This window comes from Astyanax mexicanus, chromosome 20 (genome assembly GCF_023375975.1).
Source record: "Astyanax mexicanus isolate ESR-SI-001 chromosome 20, AstMex3_surface, whole genome shotgun sequence".
In the NCBI taxonomy this organism is placed as follows: domain Eukaryota; kingdom Metazoa; phylum Chordata; class Actinopteri; order Characiformes; family Acestrorhamphidae; genus Astyanax; species Astyanax mexicanus.
Genome location: NC_064427.1, coordinates 20,539,292 through 20,561,158, shown reverse-complemented (window position 1 = coordinate 20,561,158; position 21,867 = coordinate 20,539,292). Strand labels below are relative to the sequence as shown.

At 37.6% G+C, this 21,867-nt stretch overlaps 1 protein-coding gene across 2 annotated transcripts; it reads left to right on the top strand.

The window, feature by feature from the left end:
- The first annotated feature begins 300 nt into the window (after nt 1-300).
- Nucleotides 301-20,078, top strand: slc35e4 (solute carrier family 35 member E4). 2 transcript variants are annotated; one of them, XM_007228813.4, is made up of 3 exons: nt 301-570; nt 3,307-3,938; nt 11,357-20,078. In XM_007228813.4, exons 2-3 carry the CDS (start codon nt 3,326-3,328, stop codon nt 13,444-13,446), a joined length of 2,703 nt encoding a protein of 900 aa, XP_007228875.3. In that variant the 5' UTR covers nt 301-570; nt 3,307-3,325; the 3' UTR covers nt 13,447-20,078. The 2 variants fall into 2 exon arrangements, with proteins under 2 accessions (XP_007228875.3, XP_007228874.3); XM_007228812.4 differs by lacking the exon at nt 301-570 and having other exon boundaries at nt 2,893-3,938.
- The last annotated feature ends 1,789 nt before the right edge of the window (nt 20,079-21,867 follow it).

Below are 21,867 nucleotides of genomic sequence, written 5' to 3'. Positions count from 1 at the left end.
AACAACAAAAAAATTGTATTGTAATTATATTGGAAACTTATAAAAAATAAAAATAAATATAAAACACAAATATATATATATACATAAATAATAAGTAAATAAATATAGATAAATAAATAAATAGAAATTAAAAAAATAGCAATTAAATAAATAGCAAATAAATAAATAAATAATTAAATAGTGCGATGACGTTTTCTCACGGCTACCGCGCGCGTGCATGTGATTTTTTGGCAGAGAGCCTGGAATTAAATACACATCACCGGCTGTAGCAGGGTAACAGTATCAGGGTTTAGGGAAGGTTATGAGATTATACCGTTACATCAGTTACGTTAAATCGTGTTTTTAACGCGTTACAGCGGAGCTTTATCGCGGGGAGAGACTTTTATTTTGCCGGGTTTTTGTACTGAGTGTGCTGAGTGTGTGCTGGTGTTTGTGTCCTGAGCTGGATGAGGGTCAGTGTGGAGGATTTACAGCACCATCATAATAATCAACCATAATAAACCATAAATTAAGCCTAAATATCGCTGTTTCAGGATCACAGGCGGGGGATGGAGCTTCAGCTTTAACCAGGTACTCTTTATTATTTTAAACACAGAGCTTTTTTAATTAATTCGTCTTGAATTAAACACTGTTTTATTTTGTCTTACCAGTTTTAATACCGTTTTAATCTATCCTTATCGTCTCGGGAAAAAATGCCGTACAGTTTTAATAGGATAGACATGATGTTTACATGAGATATAGCTGTAGTCACACAGCGGGAGAGAGTAGGATTCGCAGCCGCTGCCCCTCACCCGGATCCCGGCTACTGCAGCGCCCCGCCGGCCTGTAGCACTGAGTCTCACCCGGCTGCTGGCGTTAGCATCCTCTCATAGACAATGAACTGAGCTGCTCTGATTTGTAGACAGTTTAACATTTTAAAACATATTATAATATGATTTAAATGTTTTTTTTTTGTAAACTATTCTCTTTAATCTTTTTATGTCTATATATATCATTTACAAATTTATATTTTAATTTTTTCATTTTATATTTTGTTCTGTGTAATACTTAAAGAGCCACTGAACTCTAAACCATTAATAGCTGAAATGCGTTTCTTTGAATTAACGTTAGTGGTCTGCCATATTATATTATATGCAGTAATATCGTCAACATTTTTGAATATCATGAACGATATTATACCCTGAAATATTGTGCCATACCACGCACCCCTAATTATCACATCAGGGTACTGCTATTTTACTGTTTTTAGCAAAAGAAAAATAAACACCGTTCTCATGTCCCATTATATAGCTACAAGAGACAGATTCTATCTGTCCAGTATCATTTATTTTACTTTAAACCTGGATATATGGAGATATTTGGAGTGCATTATTAGTATGAAATTCTTGTATTTTTTAATATCTCAGTTAGGGTTGTGCCATATATCATATCATATCATATCGAATGCAATAATACAAGTTCATTTTCATTTTGTTGCAGTAGTGTATTTTTGGAATATTATTTTAAATTCAGTGTTTTGTCATATTGCCAAGTATCGTTATCGCGAAAATTCCATGAATATCGTGATATCATTTTAGGGCCATATCGCCCACCCCTACTTTGAAGTAATAACCATGCCAGTCCTGCTTAATATTTCCTAACCTTTAAAATATCACTTTTATATCACATTTTTGCTATGCAGCACACATTCAGGTTCAACTGTGCTGTAGGCGTAGATGATGTGGCACAGTGGATAACACCACTGCCTGCCCCGCCCCTAAACCCATACATCACCCAGTGCCCTTCCTAAACTACCCCTCCAATTTATTTTATTTTATTTTTTACCTTTTTTCAAAATTGAGCTGAGGGCGGAGTCAGCTAAAATTAGGTTTTAGTGCCCCTTTAATACTGTTATAGTCACTGTTGTGTATTCTTGCAATGTGTATTTTAGTCAATGAATATGTCTAATATTTGATTATCATAATGTTGCATAATTTAAAAAAATCAGAATATTGTAGACAATTAAAGATAATTTGCATACTTACCAACCAGTATAAACTCAAATGTAAGCATATACTGGTGAGGAGCTGGTCCAGCTTGTAGTGGTTTTATTAGATAAAATTACTAAAATATGCAGAATTAGGTTGAATAGTCTTTATTCCCTCTTCAGAATCACAGACTGGTCAAGCTGGTTAAGCTAGTTTGACAAGCATATGGTACAGTACCAGTCAAAAGTTTGGACACACCTTCTCATTCAGTGTGTTTATTTTATTTATTTTAATTTTTTTTTTTATTGTAAATGAAAACTGAAGTCATCCAGGCTATAAAGGAATTCATAAGGATTAGGTATATAGGTGCACTGTTAGGTATATAGGGAGCTGTTAACTTGCGGTTTCTGACGCTGGAAACTCTGATGAACTTATCCTGTACAACAGAGGAAACTCTTCCTTTCCTGATGAGTGTCAGGTTCATCAATATAATGGTTTTGATTGTCTTTGTAGTATGTGTATTCTTCTTTTTCGATTGGCTGACATTTTTTTTACATAGTTGAGTAGTTCTTGACATAATAGGGATTAAAACATTATTCAAACAGAGCTATTCACTGTATACCTGTAACTCTACCTCTTCACAACTTTACAACTGATGATCTTAAACACTTTATTAAGAAGCAAGAAATTCAAGTAATTAACTCTTGATGAGTTCAGCACAGCTGTTAACTGAAAGCCTAAATTCCAGGTGACTCTACTTCATAAAGCTGACTGAGAAAATCCAGCCAAGTGTTTAAAACATCAATATGTTTTTATTCACATTTTGGATGACTTTATTAATCTACAATTCAGAACATTTTAAAATCCCTCTCAGGTGTTGAAGTGATTGAACTTATCTTGAATTGATCTTATCCTTATCTTTGTCCCTGAGAATGTGAAATATGTAGAAAATTGAGTATAACCACTCTGTTTACTTCAGTATGAGGTGTTTAAAGGGCTGAAGGTAGAGGTTGGTGCAGCAGCAGGAGGTTGTTTGCATGACTTGTAAAACCAGCCCGTCTCTGAACGCTCTGTCTGTACACATGGTAATTACCCGCATGAGCCAGGCTGAGGGCGGTGCCTGTCTAAGTCTCAAATAGCCTGGCGCTGAGCTGAGGCAGGGACTTATTTGCCTGTGGCTGCAGGAGAGGCAGGTTCAGAAGTTGTTCTGAAGTTGTTCAGGATGTTCTTCTGCCTGATTTTATTCTCGTATCTCCTCTAAAAACCTCGTCGTCCGTTTACCTGCAGCTATGAAAGTGATGTTGTATCGCTGTGAACTGAAGATGTGTTTGCCCAACAGGCGTGAAGATGGCACGACCATGATCAGTGGCAGCGATGGCACCTCGAAGTTCGAGAGGAGGAGAACAGCGACCACGCCAAAGACGACAGCAACAGCAAAGAAGAAGGTGCCAGAATCCTTCCACCTCCTATCCGCCGTGGTGGTCTGGCTGGTGACGGGGACCACCATATCCAGCCTGAACAAATGGATCTTCGCCGTCTACAACTTCAGGTACCCGCTGCTGCTGTCAGCTCTGCACATGCTGACCGCCATAGTGGTGGACTATGGCCTGATCAAGTACTGGTTCGTCCGGCGCAGAGGCCTGGACGAGCACGGCCTCACATCCAGCGCCAAGTGCAAGGTGTTCCTCCTGAGCCTGACATTCTGCGCCAGCATTGCGTTTGGCAACGTGGGGCTCAATTATGTGCAGCTCTCCTTTGCCCAGATGATCTACACCACCACCCCCATCTTCACGCTGGCCATATCCTCCCTGGTCCTCGGGAAGCAGCACCACATCCTCAAATACACGGCCATGATGCCCATCTGCCTCGGGGCGTCCTTCAGCATTATGGGCGAGGTCCAATTCGACCAGACCGGCTGCTTGTTCGTATTCGCCGCCACAATGCTACGTGGCGTTAAAAGCATCCAACAAAGTGAGTGTGCATGTTTTTTTTTTTTTTACACCCTATTGAAGAATGTCTGACCTTGCTGCACTTGCTGTATATTCAGTGGAGCATAAGCTTTTTTGGAAGACTTATGGCCTTTAAAAAGGGGATTGTTTGAAAATCTAAAGTTGTACACATACAATTTCACCCAGTACATTGTTGTGTTTGTATGCCTATTTAGTTTGAACCAAAGCTTCTAGTAACTGGATTCAAGAAAATCATACAATTGAATGTGAATCTTTCTCAGTGGCACACTTGTTTATGTGCTTTCTGACACTGATATATATACAGCTCTGGAAAACCATTTTCTGGAAGACCACTTTAGTGGTTCTGATTAAAAAAAAATTCATTTAGAGCATTTTTACTGAAAATGTGAAATGGCTGAAAAATAACAAAAAATATGCAGAGCTTTCAGACCTAAAATAATGCAAAGACAACATGTTCATTTTCATTTTCATGTCTTGGCATTTTCTCCTCCACCAGTCTTACACACTGATTTTGGATAGTTTTATGCTTTTACTCCTGGTGAAAATTCAAGCAGTTCGACTTTGTTTGATGGCTTGTGATCATCCATCTTCCTCTTGATTATATTCCAGAGGTTTTCAATTAGGTAAACTTTTTAATTGGTCTCTTGCTTTTTTCCAGAGCTGTTATACAGAATAAACATGGACTTAAGTACATTACCACAGCTAACAAACAGTAATAAATATCATATATTATACAGCCTGTAATAGTAGATAACAGTAGGTTCTACAAAGTCAGAAGACACAATAAGCTAATGAAGCAAACTTACACAAGGGTCTGTTTACGCCTGATTTTACCATGTGTTTTGGATTCTGTTTGATTCTGTTGGATACTGGATGAGAATAAATGAACAAGATCTGTTTCTGACCACCTCCAAATTGGTTTGAGTGGTCTGATCTTAATCATTTACATTTTTCAGTGAGGACAAGTGGACAAGAAATCCAATCACCACAAAGACTTTTAATGCAAAGTGTAAAAATGTTCTCAGACACTAACCGTTCAGAAACAGTGAAAATGTGGATCTTTAAAATGATTTAAAAATATCTCTATAGAATCATGCATGAGAGGATCTCAACTGTAAAACTTTTACCAGGGACCACCATACCTGCTTCATCACACCTGATTCATTTGAGTAAATGGGTATTATCTACTGTTAGCAGCTTCTATATAACAAGCTCATCATTTGAATCAGGTGTATTGCAGCAGTAAAACACATAGAATATCCAGGAGAGAGGGTCTCCAGTAACATAGATGAGAATCATTGCTTTAAAATAAACATAACCACTATTTTCTGAAGTAAATTAAAGCAGAATGTATGTCAATAGCCAAATATAGCTCCTACAATTCTAATGCATATATGCATAGTTTTATTCATGAAGTGGTTTCTATAAAAAAGAAAAAAACAAATAAAAGCAGAGACATGTTGATATAATATATTTTAAATATATAAATAAACAAAAAATGTAAAAGGCCACTGCAGTAATAAAAAAAGTGGTTTGTTTACTTGTTGCAGCACCATGCCCTAGGGGGTTAAATGGTTCTCTGAGTACCCTTAAAGAAAGCTTGTGTAACCTTAATGTAAAGGTAAAAATATAATTGCTGTGTACAAAAATAACCTTGTATCTCCAATACTTATTTTTTTTAGGAGAAGAAACCCCTTTAATGAAGCCAGTGTAAAACATTTTAATTATTATTTATTTATTTTTTGGAGCAGTTGGTATAGTCCTCATGAAAATCTTGAGTTCTAATGAGTTAAAATAATGTAGAAAATTGTTGCAATACATGTATAATATTTATTTATTTACAGTACCAAAAGTTCAGACACACCTAGTCTTATTTACAGCTCTTTTTTCTTTTTTTTTTGTATTATTTTCATATTAAAGACATCAGCACTGTAAAGGAACACATATGGACTCCTGTAGTAAACAGTGTGATAGGTGTTAAACTAATGGAATGGTTCCAGAGATGCTGTTTATTGCTGCTTCTGTTTTTCCTTCACTCTGAATCCCGACTCCTCCAAAGCCGGCTCAGTTCTGGGTTTAGAACTGCTTTAGATTGTGGAGGATAAACACTTTACTGTTTATTACATAACTCTGTACTTCCTCTAATTTGATTTCTTCATTCATTCAGATATTAATAGTAAAATAATAGAAAAATAGAAAATAATAAGAATAAAGAAAATACATAGTGTTTTTTAGTAGGCTGTTGCATTTACTGTTTCTTACGCAAGTCTGACTGAACATTCCCGCTGGAAAATACTGGGCACTGTGTCCAGAAATGGAAATATTTCCTGTAACTCGCAGCCTCTGACATCATGCGCTGCTTTTACTGCGGTTGTTGCGTCCCACACACTGTTTGTGTTGCTATGGAGCGAGTGTGTGTAATGCAGGCAGACAGCTCAGTGCTGGTGTGGTATAGTTTAACCCTTTAGTTAAACACTGTAAGGCTTATTATGTACTAAATCATGTTATTATAACTACAGACACTTCTGTCCAAGTGAACCGTCTATTATTTAGGTCTAGAAGTGTGTAATGAGATTTTTGGTCCACAGATCGAAGAGTTAAAGGGGTTAAAGAGTTCTCCCACTCCTGAAAAACACTAAAATTTCTGTGTTTTCCAGGCTTTTGATACTTTGTATCTCTATAAATGCAACTTTACAGAAGAAAAACAGCTCTGAACCTGGGAAACAATAGAAGTCAGTTTAAAAAGGTTTTATTCAAGGTCATTTTGAAGCAGTTCCTTTTATTCATTATCATTAAATTCTGATACAGTATAAAAAGTGAAACTAATATTGTTCCTAATTATGATTTGTCTAGATCACTGAGCATCTTTATGAATTATAAAATGACATTTAGATTTATGACACTTATACAGAGTCTGTTACCAGCAACAACAACAACCAGAGTAAAAATTAAGAATAATAACTGCATAAGCATAACTACCTAGCAACAAGCAGCTGTTTGGATGCCAAATCAGTATGTCATTATTCTTCTCGCTTATTTTACCAGTGGTTTTAGTTCCTAATTTCTTTTTTGATTTTATTTTAGGGATCACTGAATATACAAATCAAAATTCTCCGTTTTATCAGTAAAAAAAATCAGTAAAAACAACTTAAAATCTCAAATTTATGAGAATAATCATAGCTGTGCTTTGTTTGCTGTTGTATTTATTAAAGTCTGATTTAGAAAAAAGAAAGCTTAACAGAAGAATACAATACTTATAAACTTGAGAAACAGTGGAAATGAGTGTAAAAAGATTTTATTCAAAGTCATTTTGAAGCAATTTCTTCATTTTTTAGATATATTCCGGTTGTGGTTTCTTAGCATTAGTGACAAGACGAGTAGTGATGTCAGGATGTTGGATGATCACAACACCACCAAATATCCAAAAGTACTGGACGGAGATCAATATTGGGGGCTTTATACTGCTCTAGCCCATGCCTAGCATTTGCATGGTGCCAGTAAGTTCATGTTAGTTTTGTATCCGATCCATAGAGTCCTGTTCTTTTGGCATTTCTTGTACTGATACTGTTTTATATTTTTCCTATGTTATCGAGCCATCAAGTTAAGTGTACGCATGTTTACATGAATGGTGTTCAGCAGGGGTAAGTGGTTAAGTGGCGTCCTCACTGCAGTAATTTATCTGAAGTAGCTAAAGTGGATAAGCAGTAAGAAGCTGGGGGGAGGTGTGCAGAGGGTGAACTGAACTTTTAATGACCACACCACCACTCGTCCAAAAAGAACTGGGTGTACAGTTTGGATTTCAGATCACATGACGGCTAATTCACCACTTTTCCACTTATTACAGTGAGTGACGTCCACGCCTGTACCACGTTTATGGGTTATGTGCGGATTACATAACAGCCAAAAGCTTAGAAACAAAGAGTTTAAACACAGGATTAGAACCGTGCAGGACTTTTACTTTATTCTGACCCAGTTAGCATTAAATTTTAAGGTTTAGAATACAGTTTTGGCTCATGCAGTTACATTATGTGTCCCAAAAAATAGGTTTAATTAAAAACTTTTGGTAAAATACACTGGCCTGCCAAAACTTTTGTCCATATGGGTGATGCTATGAAGCTAGGCATCTGTGGCTGATGTTACATTACATTACATTACATTACATTACATTTGGCAGACGCTTTTGTCCAAAGCGACTTACAATAGTGAAGTACAAAAGTAATAGAAATTTTAAAGGTAAAAACATGTTTAGATAGGGCTTTAAGGAGGTCAAAGGGAAATAATAGGATAGAGGAGTGAAGGAGGGGAAGAAGGACAAGAGGTTAGAAGTAGTTAGAGTTTGTTAGAGGTGTTAAGAGAGTAAGTGCTCTTTGAAGGGCTCTGTCTTCAGGAGTTTATTAAAGATAGTGAGAGATTCTACTGATCTGGTAGTAGAAGGTAGTTAGTTAGAGGTGTTAGGAGAGTAAGTGCTCTTTGAAGAGCTCTGTCTTCAGGAGTTTATTAAAGATAGCGAGAGATTCTCCTGATCTGGTAGTAGAAGGTAGTTTGTTCCACCATTTGGGAACTCTGTATGAGAACAGTCTGGATTGCTTTGTTGAGAATAGCAGTTAGTGTTCTCCTCCAAGTGTGTTGATCTCCAGTGGTGCTAAGTTTTGTGTTTCTTAGAGACAGTCCCTCTCAGTTTTTAAGCTACAGTTGGAAATGCAGTATTTAGAGGTAAGGTTTAGTGATTGGTGGCTTGTTTTGCATGCATTTAAAAGTCAATTTCATTTTTCACTACAGACGGTTCTTAGAGCATAGAAGCCATGAAAGAAACGCTTTTGGTTTCATTATAAACTATTTTGCAAAGAAGCTGTGATCATGGAGAATCTTTGAACTAGTAAACAGCAGCATTTACATGGACAAGGTTATTCACATACATGAAGGTTGAATGATGTGGAAAACCAAGTTTTGTCTAAATTCAAAGTGTTTATTTGTTCTGAAGTATGTCAGAAAACAAAAATAATTTATTTATGTACAGAATACATATATATGGCCAAAAGTAATGGGAAACCTGCTTATTCGTTGTGTCTTCTGAAATCTAGGGTTTTTAAAGTATTTTTTTGGGGGGTAACCTTCTTTACTGTGTAGAAAAGGCTAGATTTCCCCGTGCCATGTCTCGTAAAGGCTAATGAGTGCATGCTAGGCCTCAATCACTTTAATAATCGTCCATTGTGTTTGCACTACTGTTGCAATACTGTGACTGTGGGCGTGGCCACCATGACCTTCCTCTCACCATCAGCATATCTCTCCAGTAAGGGCTGAGGCTGGGTCTTTATGCCGGTCCAACGTGGGCCAGCTGGGACAGACAGGGTCTGTACGTCAGGGTGTGGGGCATATATATATCCTATAACCTACTGGAACTTTTTGGGTTCCATAATTAGGTGCATGAACGGAATGTAAGTTTTTTAAGTCTTTTAAAAGGGTTTAATTTCTTTATTATTATATTATGTTACCATTATATTAATGCCATTTAATGGTCATAAAATGCCAGCAATATCAATTATCGCAGTAATTCTTAGGACAACATATTGTTCGCAAAAAATTGTTATCGTGACAGGCCTAGTGCATGCAACTTCCTTAAACTGCACCCATTGCTGACATAGATGTGCAGCTGCACACACTTACACCTATAGCTTGTATAGTCCCTGTAGAAGATAAATATAGCTAAATAGATTAGGTGTGTGGGATAGAGGGTTATAAACCCCCCAGTATTGAGACACTGTAGAGAGGTGTTCTCTGGAACATTGGAGCTCCATCCAATACTTTTGGATGACATGAGTTGGAAAGTTGGGGATGAGGTCGGGTGGGTGATCATCTAACATCCTGACCTCACTAACATTCATGCTCGTGCTCGTGGTTGAATGCTATCAAATTAAATCCTTACAGCAATGTTTTAGAATCTAGTAGAATGTCTTCTCTAGTCAGTAGAGACATTTATTTCACACAAAATAAGCACAAGAAAACAAAAACTCTTTTTAATACCATTGATTTCAGAAGAATAATGAATAAGTAGCTGTCCCAATACATTTGTTCATATAGTTTGGTTTATATAGTGTATTTTTCTGAATATCTACATTTTTAGCCAGCCGTCTTAAAAAAAAATTTGTTCCACATTGTGAATGAATGCCTACTGACTCCAGAGAAGCATTTAAACAGTTACAGTAAAACATGTTGAAGCTACTGTAGCTGTGCCTCCATGATTTACTGACCCAAAACTAGTCTTCTTCACACTGTTACCTTCCTGCACTTCTTGGAAGGCTGTGTAGAGGTGGTGAGAAGTACTGAAGGCTTTTTTCCTGTTACATCGGACGTTTCTTCTCCCTCAAGGTCTGGTTAATTAGCTTGAACCTCCCCAGAGCTCCAGGACCCTCCAGAAATAGTCATCTAGGTCAACCACCTGGTGTTATGTTTCAGTGGTGGCCCTATTTAGAGTGGGACCCCCGGTATATAAGGTCAGGGTTGTTTACTGTGTGTGATGTCCAACAGTTAAACACACATCACTGTAGAGACACAGGTCAAGTGACTTTAGTTATATTGTAGAGGATATAGAAAAACGTGTCCCAGTTAAGTCAAGTGACTATATTCTGATTAAATTATTATAACGTTTTTGTCCATATTTTAAAATGCTGAACTCATCAAGAGTTAATTACTTTATTGTCTCTTAATAAAGTGTTTAAGAGCATCAGTTGTAAAGTTGTGAAGAGGTGGAGTTGGTATACAGTGAATAGCTCTATTTAAGTAATGTTCTAATCCATACTATGGCAAGAACTTCTTAAAATAGTAAAGAAAAGAAGGACTTCAAGAAAAAATGAAGGTCAGTCAATCAAGTGCTTATATTATATGTGTTATATTGATGAAACTGGCACTCATCAGGATGGCCCAAAGAAAAGAAAAGTTACCAGCATCAGAATCCGCATGTTAACAGCTTCCCCCATGGTCTGGATGACTTCAATATTGATTTACAATGTAGGAAAAAAATAAAAAAATATCAACATTAAATAAAAAGGTTTGTTTTTCGAAAAAAGGAAGGTCAAAAAAGTATTTTATGAACTTTAAACGTATCTTTAAGTGCAGTCAACGCAAAGATCATGAAAAATGTTATAATAATGAAACTGGTACTCATCAGGACCGCTCCAGGAAAGTAAGAGCAAGAGTTACCAGCCACAGAAACCTGAAAAAGTTCCACAGATAAGAGCATCTAAATGCTTATTCACAGTGTATTTTGCTTTGTTTAACACTATTAAGTTACTACATGATCCTTTATGTGTTCCTTCATAGTCTGTATCACTTCTATTTAATTACTGTTATGTTAAATCCAGTTCTGTATGAGATCCTGGTTATTTTTTGATGTTTTGTTAATTCATATCTGTGGTTTCTCAGGTATCTTACTCCAGGAGGAGAAGATCCATTCAGTGTTCCTGCTCTACCTGATGGCCATCCCCAGTTTCTGCATCCTGGCCGTGGCGGCTCTGGTTCTGGAGAACTGGGCCGGCCTGCAGTCCCCTCTTCACTACGACCGACACCTCTGGGGCTTCATCCTGCTGAGCTGCCTTGGCTCTGTTCTCTACAACCTGGCCAGCTGCTGCGTCATCAGCCTCACCTCCGCCGTCACGCTGCACATCCTGGGGAACCTCAACGTGGTGGGCAACCTGCTGCTCTCCCAGCTGCTCTTCGACAGCCAGCTGTCCACCCTGAGCTGTGCCGGCGCGGCGCTGACCCTGTCCGGCATGATCATCTACCAGAACTCCGAGTTCATCGCCGGCTTTCTGGACGCCCGCTGGGACCGCAGACGAGCAGTCCGGGATTCAGAACATGATTCAGAGCCTAAACCTCCTCTAGAACCTCCTCCAGATCTGTCCTCTGAAGAGGGTCAGTCTGAAGAACCATGCACAGAACTGGTTGATGACCTAGAACCATATCTGGACCTGGAACCCAGTCCAGAAACATCTCAAGAACCTCAACTCAACTTAGAACCCTCTCCAGAAACATCTCAAGAACTGTTCAGTGATGTAGAACTCTTTACAGCATGTTCAGAAATGCACCATGAGTTAGAACACTCTGTAGAGACATCTCTAGAACCTCAGCATCACTTAGAACCTTGTCTAGGAACATCTCCAGAACCTCAACAAGACATAGAATCCTGTCCTGAAACATCATCAGAACCTCAGCATGACATAAAACCTTGTCTAGAAACATCTCTAGAACCTCAACAGAACTTAGAACCCTCTCCGGAAACATCTCAAGAACTGTTCAGTGATGTAGAACTCTTTACAGCATCTTCAGAAATGCACCATGAGTTAGGACACTCTTTAGAATCATCTCCAGAACCTCAGCATCACTTAGAACCTTGTCTAGATACATCTCCAGAACCACAGCATGACTTAGAACCTTGTCTAGAACCATCTCCAGAACTCCACAATGATGTTCAACCCTGTGAAGAAACATTTACAGAACCTCCCAATAACTTTGAACCCTGTCAAGAAACATCATCAGAACCTCAGCATGAATTAGAACCTGTTCCAGAAACATCTCCAGAACCTCAGCATGACTTAGAACCTTGTCTAGAAACATCTCCAGAACCTCAGCATGACTTCGAACCTTATTTAGAAACATCTTCAGAACCTCAGCATGACATAGAACCTTGTCTACAAATGTCTCCAGATCCTCAGAATGATTTACAACCCGTTCCAGAAAATTCTACAGAACCTCAACGTGACTTAGAACCTTGTCCTGACACCTCTTTAGAACCATACCATGACCTAGAACTATCTCCAGAACCGTTAGCAGAGCAGTGCAGTGACGTAAAACCATCTTCAGAACTGTATCATGACCTTGACCCATTTTCCGAAGCATCTCTAGAACTATACAGTGCAGTGGAACAATCTTCAGAACTGTTAAGAGAGCAGTGCAGTGAGCTAGAACTTTCTTCAGAACCATACCATGATCTAGAACTATCTCCAGAACCATCTGCAGAACTGTGCAGTGATCTAGAAACGCCCTCAGAACCGTACCATGACTTTGAAACACTTCTGAAAGAATTTCCTGAAGAGCACAAAGACCTGGATCTATCTCCAGAACCATCTGCAGAACTGTGTAGCGATCTAGAACCATCCTCAGAACTGCACCCTGACTTTGAAACACTTCTGAAAAAATCTCCAGAACAGCACAAAGACTTGGATCTATCTTCAGAACCATCTGCAGAAACGCACAATGACCTGGGTCTATCTTTAGAACCATCTGTAGAAGAGTGCAGTGACCTAGAACCATCCACAGAACTACACCATGACCTGGAACTGTGTAGTGACCAAGAGTCATGTTTGGGACTACACCATGATCATGAACCATCTTTAGAACTGTGCCATGACCTGGAACTATGTCCAGAACCATCAGCAGAACTGTGCCATGATCTAGAATCATTTCCAAAGTGTTCTCCAGAACCAGACGTAGAACGCAGAGCTTCACACACATGAGGAAATGGACTAAATAGATTGGACTGTGCTGAACGCTAAGAGCTGTAGTCAGTAGACTGAACCAGCTATGGTCTAGAACTTCTGATCTAGAGGTTCTGGAGGTTCTTATGTCTCGTGTTTGACACAGATTGCTCATGGTACCTCCTCACTGTGCCAACAGACGTGATCTCAGCCCTGGTGAGCCCATGTACAGGACTGGGTAACTCATGCCTTCTGAAAGCAGTGCTTTCTGCTGTCCTCATCATTATATACATATATATAATATATAATATTTATTTTTTTGCTTGTTCGTTTTTAAATGACCTCCATTTCTGTGGCATGCACACACAGACGCCAGTCATCTCCACTGTGAATTATTCACCAGCTACAGCAGCTGTAGACTTACGGATATAAAGAATATATATATGGGTTTGGACAGTCCGAGCACTTTTGGAGAATTGAAATAAGCAGAAATTAAGAAAAGCTGGTTTAGATTTTAACCTTCCTGTTATATTGTGGGTCAAACTGACTTTTTTTTTACATAAAAAAAAAAACATAACGTATTCGTAACCTTATCTAGGCTTTAAACTGGTTAAAAAAAAGTCTACCTCTGATTTTGCTATTTATAGGTATACGTTTGAGTAAAATTAACATTGTTGTTTTATTCTATAAACTACGGACAACATTTCTCCCAAATTCTAAATAAAAATATTGTTATTTAGAGAAAAAAAAAGTTGCATAGCTTTCAGACCTCCAATAATGCAAAGTAAACAATTTCATGGTCATATTTAAGTTTTAAGAGTTCAGAAATCAATATTTGTTGGAATAACCCTGTTTTTTAATCACAGTTTTCATGCATCTTGGCATCATGTTCTCCTCCACCAGTCTTACACACTGCTTTTGGATAACTTGATGCCATTTTTGCAAAGCAAAAATTCAAGCATTTCTTCTTGGTTTGATGGATTGTGATCATCCATCTTCCTCTTAAGTACATTCCAGAGGTTTTCAATTTGGTAAAATCAAAGAAACATTTTTAAGTGGTCTCTTATTTTGTTTCAGAGCTGTATGTGACTTTTGTTTAAAGGGGTTTGGGTGGCCCTCTATAGAAACATCTCCAGAATTTAGAACTTTGTCTAGAAACAACTCCAGAAACGTTACTCAGCTTGCAGCCCTGTCCAGAAACAACTCCAGAACTTTAACATGACTTAAAATCTTGTCTAGAAACATCTCCAGAACTACACAATGACTAAGAACCTTATCTTAAAACATCTCCACAACTGCACAACGACTTTGAACCATCTTTAAAACATCTAAAGAACCTATAATGACTAAGAATCCTGTCCTGAAACATATTTAGAACCTTGTTCAGAAGTAAAATCTCCAAAATATTTTACTAACCTAAAACTATCTCCAAAACCACTGCATGAACCATACATCTACAGAACCACACCATAACTTAGAGCCCTGTTCAGAAATAACTCCAGAACTGTACCACAAGTTAAAACCCTGTCCTAAAACAACTCCAGAACTGTACCATGAGTTATAACCCTGTCCTAAAACAACTCCAGAACTGTACCATTAGTTAGAGCCCTGTCCTAAAACAACTCCAGAACTGTACCACGAGTTAAAACCCTGTCCTAAAACAACTCCAGAACTGTACCATGAGTTAGAACCCTGTCCTAAAACTCTAGAACTTCAACATTACTTAGAATCCTGTCCGGAAACATCTAAAGAATTTATAATCACTTAGAATCCTGCCCTGTCACATATTTAGAATTGCACAATGACTTAGAACCTTGTTTAGAAGTAAAATCTCCAGAATCTTTTACTAACCTACAACAGAACCACTGCGAGAACTGTGCAGTGACCTAGAATTGTCTTTTAAACAGTATCATGACCTTGACCACACCCAACAAATTGACTGTGTTTCAAAATTCATAATCCTGAAAACCTAAAACTGTAATCATAACCTTATTTGGGTGTAAAACGGCTTTTAAGTCTACCTCAGTTGTTATATACGTGACTTTTGTTTAAAGGGCTTTGGGAGGCAAACATATGAGACAAATTAGTAGAAGTTTCAGTAACAAGTAAGTAGACTGCAGACGCTGTTAAATTAGCGTTTTTTTATTGACACGCCACCTTAAAAAATTCTGAAATTGCTAATTTTCCACTGGTAAATATGAGTTTGTGGTGCCATTCATGTGCACTCATCTTGTAATAATGATATTTGGTCTGAACAGTTCTTACTCCTAAACTAAAAGCAGCACTTCACGTGAAGTTTCGGTTTCATCATGTTGCAGTTTCAGTTTATTTATATGAATAAAAAAATGTATAACTATTTACAATATGTCTACACTAATAAACAATGTTAAATGGTTATGTAATGGATCAACTAACTATTAATTGGCACTAAGGCAGTATTAATGATCATTAAACTTTAATGCTTAAAAGTACTAAAAATCATGTTAATTAATAATAAACTTTGATATTAATTTAATGTGGTAATGATTAATAATGTCCTAACTACTAAAAGTGCCCAAACACAACAGATTACAAATTTCCTCACTAAATATCAGCGATTTCCACATTTATAGGACGATATTCTAGACATTTGAAGGGCATTTAAATCCCACGTTCAGCCGTTTCCGTTGTTTTGAACTGATGAATCTTTGACTAATCGACTAATTGAAAAAGTAATCGGCAGATAAGTCAACCACCAAAATAATAATTAGTCACAGTCCTATTTTTAACACGTGTCAGATTGACTTACAGTTCAACATAACATAACAAGAGGGTTAAAGACAAGAGGGTTAAAATATTACATTATTAATTTAAAATAATGTTTTGTTGTTGTTGTTTTTTTCTTTTTAAGTTTACTGTTCTTCTGGCCTGCAGTCTAGATCAGTCAGTCTTTTTAAAGGCAGCTTTTCTCGTGGGTGCTGCGTTCATCATGTCTTTAGTTGTGTTTTGTTTGGGGTTTACTTCCTCTAGTTTACATTTGCATAAGCAACTTGCTGGTGTGTGTTCTGTATCTGTGTGTTTGGTTTAGTTTGCTGTAGGGATGAGCGGGGAGGGAGGCGGTGGCGTCTGTACTGTCCGATACTGATGTTTACACACTGATAAGGATGCAAATCGACGAAGCAGTTCAGTAGCACTGCTGTGAAAACAAATTCAACAAACGTTAAAGAGGACATCCTGGTTAGATACGAGAAAACAGCAGGACCCTTTATTAATAATATCTGATCTGTCCAATCAGCACGCACCAATACTGGAATACAACCATAGCTATGTTAAACTGACGTTATACATTTACACCAATCAAGCATAACATTATCCTTCATCCATTATTTGTAGTTCTATAATAATAAGTGCAGACTCTAGTACTGTATCTGTTTCTCTGTATATTTCATTATTATCCTCATTTCACCTTGTTCTTCAATACTCAGAACCCCACAGGATAGCACGTTCTCAGTACTGCAGTGGCACTGATTAGCATGGTGGTGGTAGAACCAACCTAGAACCTTTTCCTAAAGCATCTCTACAGCTGTACAATGATCTTGAACCATTTTGTAACCAGTTACCTAGACTTTAACTGTTTAAGGTCGTAATAAATTAATAATAATTTCAGCACTGGAGCTGTGACGCTAATCTACTATGGTCTAGAACCGCATGCATCTATAGAACTGTATTGTGACCCAGAATTATGCTCATAAACATTTTAGAACTCTCCAAAACCACTTACAGAACTGCTTACTGACATGCATCCATTTTTATGAGTAGAAACATCTCTAGGAACATCAAGAGAGCTTAGAAATGTCCTAATAACATGTTCAGAACTGTACCACAACCTAGAACCATCTCTAGAGCTGTGCAGTGACTTATAATTAGCTCCAGAACCATTAAAAGAACTGTGCAGTGATCTTGAACCATCTTAATGACCTAGAACCATTCAGAGGAATCTTTAGAAATGCACAATTACCTAGACTTTAGCTGTATAAGGTCTTAATATGGATTCTTTAGTTCAGCTGTAGAGCTGTGAGGCTATTATACTATAGTCTAGAACGACATACAACTTTAGAACTGTACTTACTGTACTAAAACCCAGAATAATGCTCATTTCATAACTCTTTAGGACCACTAAACTGCATAGTGCCGTAAAACGACCATGACTTAGAGCTATCTCTAGAACCAATAACATAGCTTAGAAATGATCTCTAGAGCAATTGAGAACCATCTTCATGACCTAGAACATAAAAACATCTGTAGCGCTGCCTAAAATACACCACAGGTTTGAATTATTTCTAAAACTAGTGTGTGTTGTTCTGGTACGAGTAGTTTAGACAGTGCAGCAGTGCTACTGGAGTTTTTAAACATATACAAAGAAACAGATACAGGACTCCAGTCTGCAATTATTCTAGACCTACAAACTATCCTATATATGATCTGTGGAGCTGATAAGATGGATAATGTATGTAGAAACAAGAAGGTGGTCATAATGTTATGCTTGATCTGTGCATGTGGTCTGTCTGATCAGCCTGCATCGTGATATTACACTGATATTGTACGTTTATATTCTGGTAGTCTGTAGTTATGGTTATATTTATAGCTCTCTTGTTTTGGTCCCTTCGGAACAAAGGCATTAATGGGAGTTTTAACAATGTCCCCAACCAACTGCTAAAAAAAGATGGCTGGCACGTCTTATATAACCCCTTTGTGGGCCTTTATTATTAGATCTGATCTGTCTGCCTGCGTAAGGAGACAGACAGCTTTAGCACAACGTCACCTCTGTGAAACTAAACGGGGTTCGGGAGTTAAACGGCCGTTTATCTCCTTCACTGGATTGGTTTTGTTTGTTTGTTTGTTTGCTTGTTTTTTGTTTGTTGCTGTTTACTTGACCTTTGCCAGACAGTGTTATTGTACTGAGATGTTGGGGAGTTTATTATGTTTATGATAATGTTTCGAATGGCTTGGCAAAAAAAAAAAAAAAATCTAATATAAAATCAAATTTTTACATTTTCCAACCTTTTCCCAGATATAGTCACTCAACCAAGACCTGTTTACTGTGGTCGAGAACCACATACATCTTTAGAACTGTACTATAACTCAGAAACTCACCTATGCTCAGAAAAAATTCAGAACTCTCCAGAACCTCAGAAAGATATGGATAGTGACATACAACCACCACAATCTAAAAGTCTCTAGAACCATCAATTTAGAGCTTAGAAATGATTCTATAACATGTTCAGAACTGCATCACAACCTAAAACCATTGAAAGAACAGTCTTGAGAAGAATATCTGACATAGATTCATCTCCAAATCCATCTACAAAGTTGTTCATTGACATATATACCTCTTTGGAACGGTACAGTGACTTAGAACTGTCTCCACAATCATTAAAAGATCTGTGCAGTAAACTAGAACCATCTTCATGACCTAGAACCATTTCCTAAAGAATCTTTAGAATCTTTAGAATCTTAGAATTTATCTGTTTGAGGTCTTAATATGGTTTCTTTAGTTTAGCACTGGAGCGTACATCTTTAGAACGATATATATAACCCAGAATTAACCCAGAATTATTATTATAATTCATAACTCACCTTAGCAGTAATGAGGAGAAAGATCACCAATTGTGCTCTCGCAGGGCTCTGGCAGCCAGTGGCAAGCTGCATGACCAGGATTTGAACCAGCAATCTCCCAATCATAGTGGCAGCACCTTTTCCTTCCTAAAACATATTGAAACTATATCCATGACCTAGAACCACTGAAAAGAAATCTCTAGAAAGTCATAATTATCTAGAATTAGCTCTAAAACCATTAGCTTAGCCATGTAGTGACCTAGAAACTGACTAGAATAATTTATAAAACTATGTCAAGAATTGCTAAATGACTAAGGCGTATCTCCAGAACCATCAGCAGTGTTTTAAGAAGTGTGCAGTGTTTTAAAACGGGTCAGCTTTTGTTCTTTCAAGGCATATTTAACACCAAAATATGTTTGGAGCTAAGAAGCTAATGTGGTATTTTGTTAGCAATGTTAGCCACATCCACACTAAACCTAACGAAACACTGAATACAGAGTGTATGTTTGGCTAAATCTGGATTAAGAGGGTAATTGTGTATGTAATTGTGTGTATATTTTGATTTTTTTTTTTTTAAACCAAGCCATTCCTGTAAAACACAGCCTTTAAGTCTTGTGTTAGCTGTGTGCTAATGTGTTACTGTGGGTAACTTTTCATCCTCTGCTGGATAAGTGCATTTGTTTCTGATTGTTGTTTTCTTCCATTCAGAATGGATGGACATTTCAGAGTCTGTTTTTGACCTCTGTAAACATGGTAGTAGTTCTCGATCCAGCTGAGCTGCAGATGTTGGAGTATTAATGAGCTGGTGGTCGTCAGGCAGGGTGATCATGCAGTGTGCATTAGCATTAGCGAGTGTCCCGATATTAATGGCATTTTATTGGGCGCTTTTCTCCAGTGGGTTAGAGCACAAATTTGCACTGAATGTTTGCTTTTGGACGAGCTGCCTTCTCTGTGATTAACGGCTACTGTGTGTATGGTTCCTCATGTCCATACATTGTTGGATGTAAATAATTATTTTATTATATTTATGTATTTTACAGTCATGAAGAGACTGGATTAATATACTGGTTCCAGAATGTCACAAGTCTCCTGTTGTTTCTTCATCACACAACATCCGAAACATTTACAGTATTATGATTTACAGGGGTTGGACAATGAAACTGAAACACCTGTCCTTTTAGTGGTGGAGGTTTCATGGCTAAATTAAAGCAGCCTGGTCGCCAATCTTCATTAATTACACATTGCACCAGTAAGAGCAGAGTCTGAAGGTTTAATTAGCAGAGTAAGAGCACAGTTCTGGTCAAATATATTGCAATGCATTAAGGGTGACATCCCAGAGTTCAAAAGAGGACAAATTGTTGGTGCACGTCTTGCTGGGACATCTGTGACCAAAACAGCAAGTCTTTGTGATGTATTAAGAACCACGGTATCCAGGGTAATGTCAGCTTACCACCAACCAGGACCAAGCACATCCAACAGGATTAACTGTGGACGCAAGAGGAAGCTGTCTGTCAAAGGATGTACGGGCGCTAACCCTGATTGTATCCAAAAAAACATAAAACCACGGCTGATCAAATCACGGCAGAATTCAATGTGCACCTCAACTCTCCTGTTTCCACCAGAACTGTCCGTCACCACAGTAAATTATTGTGCTCTAAAACCAGGTGTTTCAGTTTCATTGTCCAACCCCTGTATGTATACAGTACTAGTAAAAACATTTAGAACACCCCCATTTATCCACTTTATTTTTGATATTTAAGCTTGATATTTAGGTCCAGTTAATTCGGAAATGGTGCAAAATCCAATGCACAAAAAAAGTTATTGTAGTATGAATAAAAAAAAATAGTATATTGTACCAAATGACATTGGTCAATAGAGTGGTGCAGTGAATAACACCACTACCTGCCAGTAAGCCATTACATCTGAGGGTACATCTGTAACAGGTACAACTTTAAGAGAGATACGAGCGTCAGCTGAATGGCATAAATGTAAAATTATATAAAGCAGTGTTGGAACAGGTGATGTTCATGCTGTTACTCTACTGCAGCAGCATTTACACACTCACACACAGCACATTCACACTTTTATCATAATAACTAGAAAAAGACACAAACCACAGAGAACTCTGCAACTATTAAAAGTATAGATCTTTCCTTTAGAGAAATTACAGATGAAGCCAGAGAGCGCTGAGTCCTGTTTCCTACACCTTCAAAAGACTCTTGTTTTGAAACTGGAGAAAACTGCTACAGGAAGATGTCTGGCTGACCCACATGGAAACAACAGCTTTAGCCTTTAGCTCAGATTAACATGATTAAGGACTGAGTCTCAGTTTCAGCAGAGAAGAGAAGAATTAGAATTAGTCTGAAAAACTGCAGTAATAAAATCATTGATAAGATAAAGTCCTGTAACTTAAATGGTAAATATACTCACAAACAACAAAATCACTAAAACAGATGTAATGTTCAGTGACTTATGGCACGTCATGTATTGCTAATGCATGCTGTACTACCACATCTTACCACACAGTGGAGCCAAATGCCAAAAAGTGATTCATTGACACTGGCTGCAGTTGCATTTGACGCTGTTCTGCCTAGACTGTGTCCCAATGAGCTACCAAGCGCAACCTCTAGCTTATATGCTGGATTCATATTATTCTATATATTTACAAAAATCTGTGCAGCTCTGGTTAAACATATGATAATATACCTATAATATATATGTGAATTTATTAGATTTTAATTGCTTAATTTCATTTAATAATATAAAATAGCAGTTTTTTTATTATTAATACTAAACACATCCAAACTATGAAGAAAAACGTTTTGAATTATTTAGCAAACACAAAAAGGGTTTAACAAACCAGAA

Bases quoted from the DNA above. Each gene is read 5' to 3' on its own strand.
- slc35e4 (XM_007228812.4), top strand. From the start codon at position 3,257: ATGAAAGTGATGTTGTATCGCTGTGAACTGAAGATGTGTTTGCCCAAC. The intron at 3,939-11,356 runs GTGAGTGTGCAT...GTGGTTTCTCAG, and splicing joins CGTTAAAAGCATCCAACAAA to GTATCTTACTCCAGGAGGAG.